The following is a 272-nucleotide window of genomic DNA, read 5'->3' on the forward strand; positions in this document are numbered from 1 at the left end:
TTGGAGACATGGGGTTGGCGCCCCGTCGGCGCGACGGGGTGGATGCCGATTTGTGGCGAGGGGCCTAAGGTGACTGTTTGAATGTCCTGGTTGATTGGGAGCCGTGGTCCGGGCAGGGCTCAGCAAGGTTGGGAGTTGACAGGGCCTTTTGTGTGGGTTGTCTCTCGCAGTGCCCCCGCAGATTGTGAACATCTCGTCGGACATCACCGTGAACGAGGGCAGCAGCGTGACGCTCATGTGCCTGGCCTTCGGGAGACCGGAGCCCACTGTCA

At 62.1% G+C, this 272-nt stretch overlaps 1 protein-coding gene across 1 annotated transcript in view; it reads left to right on the forward strand.

Moving 5' to 3' along the window:
- Positions 1-265, forward strand: part of LOC104466322 (opioid-binding protein/cell adhesion molecule homolog) — a gene marked incomplete at its 3' end in the record, with an annotated part of 7,996 nt that extends 7,731 nt beyond the window's left edge. The window contains exon 4 of the mRNA XM_010079706.1: positions 171-265. Coding sequence (XP_010078008.1) covers positions 171-265 — 95 coding nt within the window. The remainder of the gene's footprint in view (positions 1-170) is intronic.
- Positions 266-272: the final 7 nt, after the last annotated feature.

The sequence above is a fragment of the Pterocles gutturalis genome, unplaced genomic scaffold (genome assembly GCF_000699245.1).
Source record: "Pterocles gutturalis isolate BGI_N339 unplaced genomic scaffold, ASM69924v1 scaffold10921, whole genome shotgun sequence".
Classification (NCBI taxonomy): domain Eukaryota; kingdom Metazoa; phylum Chordata; class Aves; order Pterocliformes; family Pteroclidae; genus Pterocles; species Pterocles gutturalis.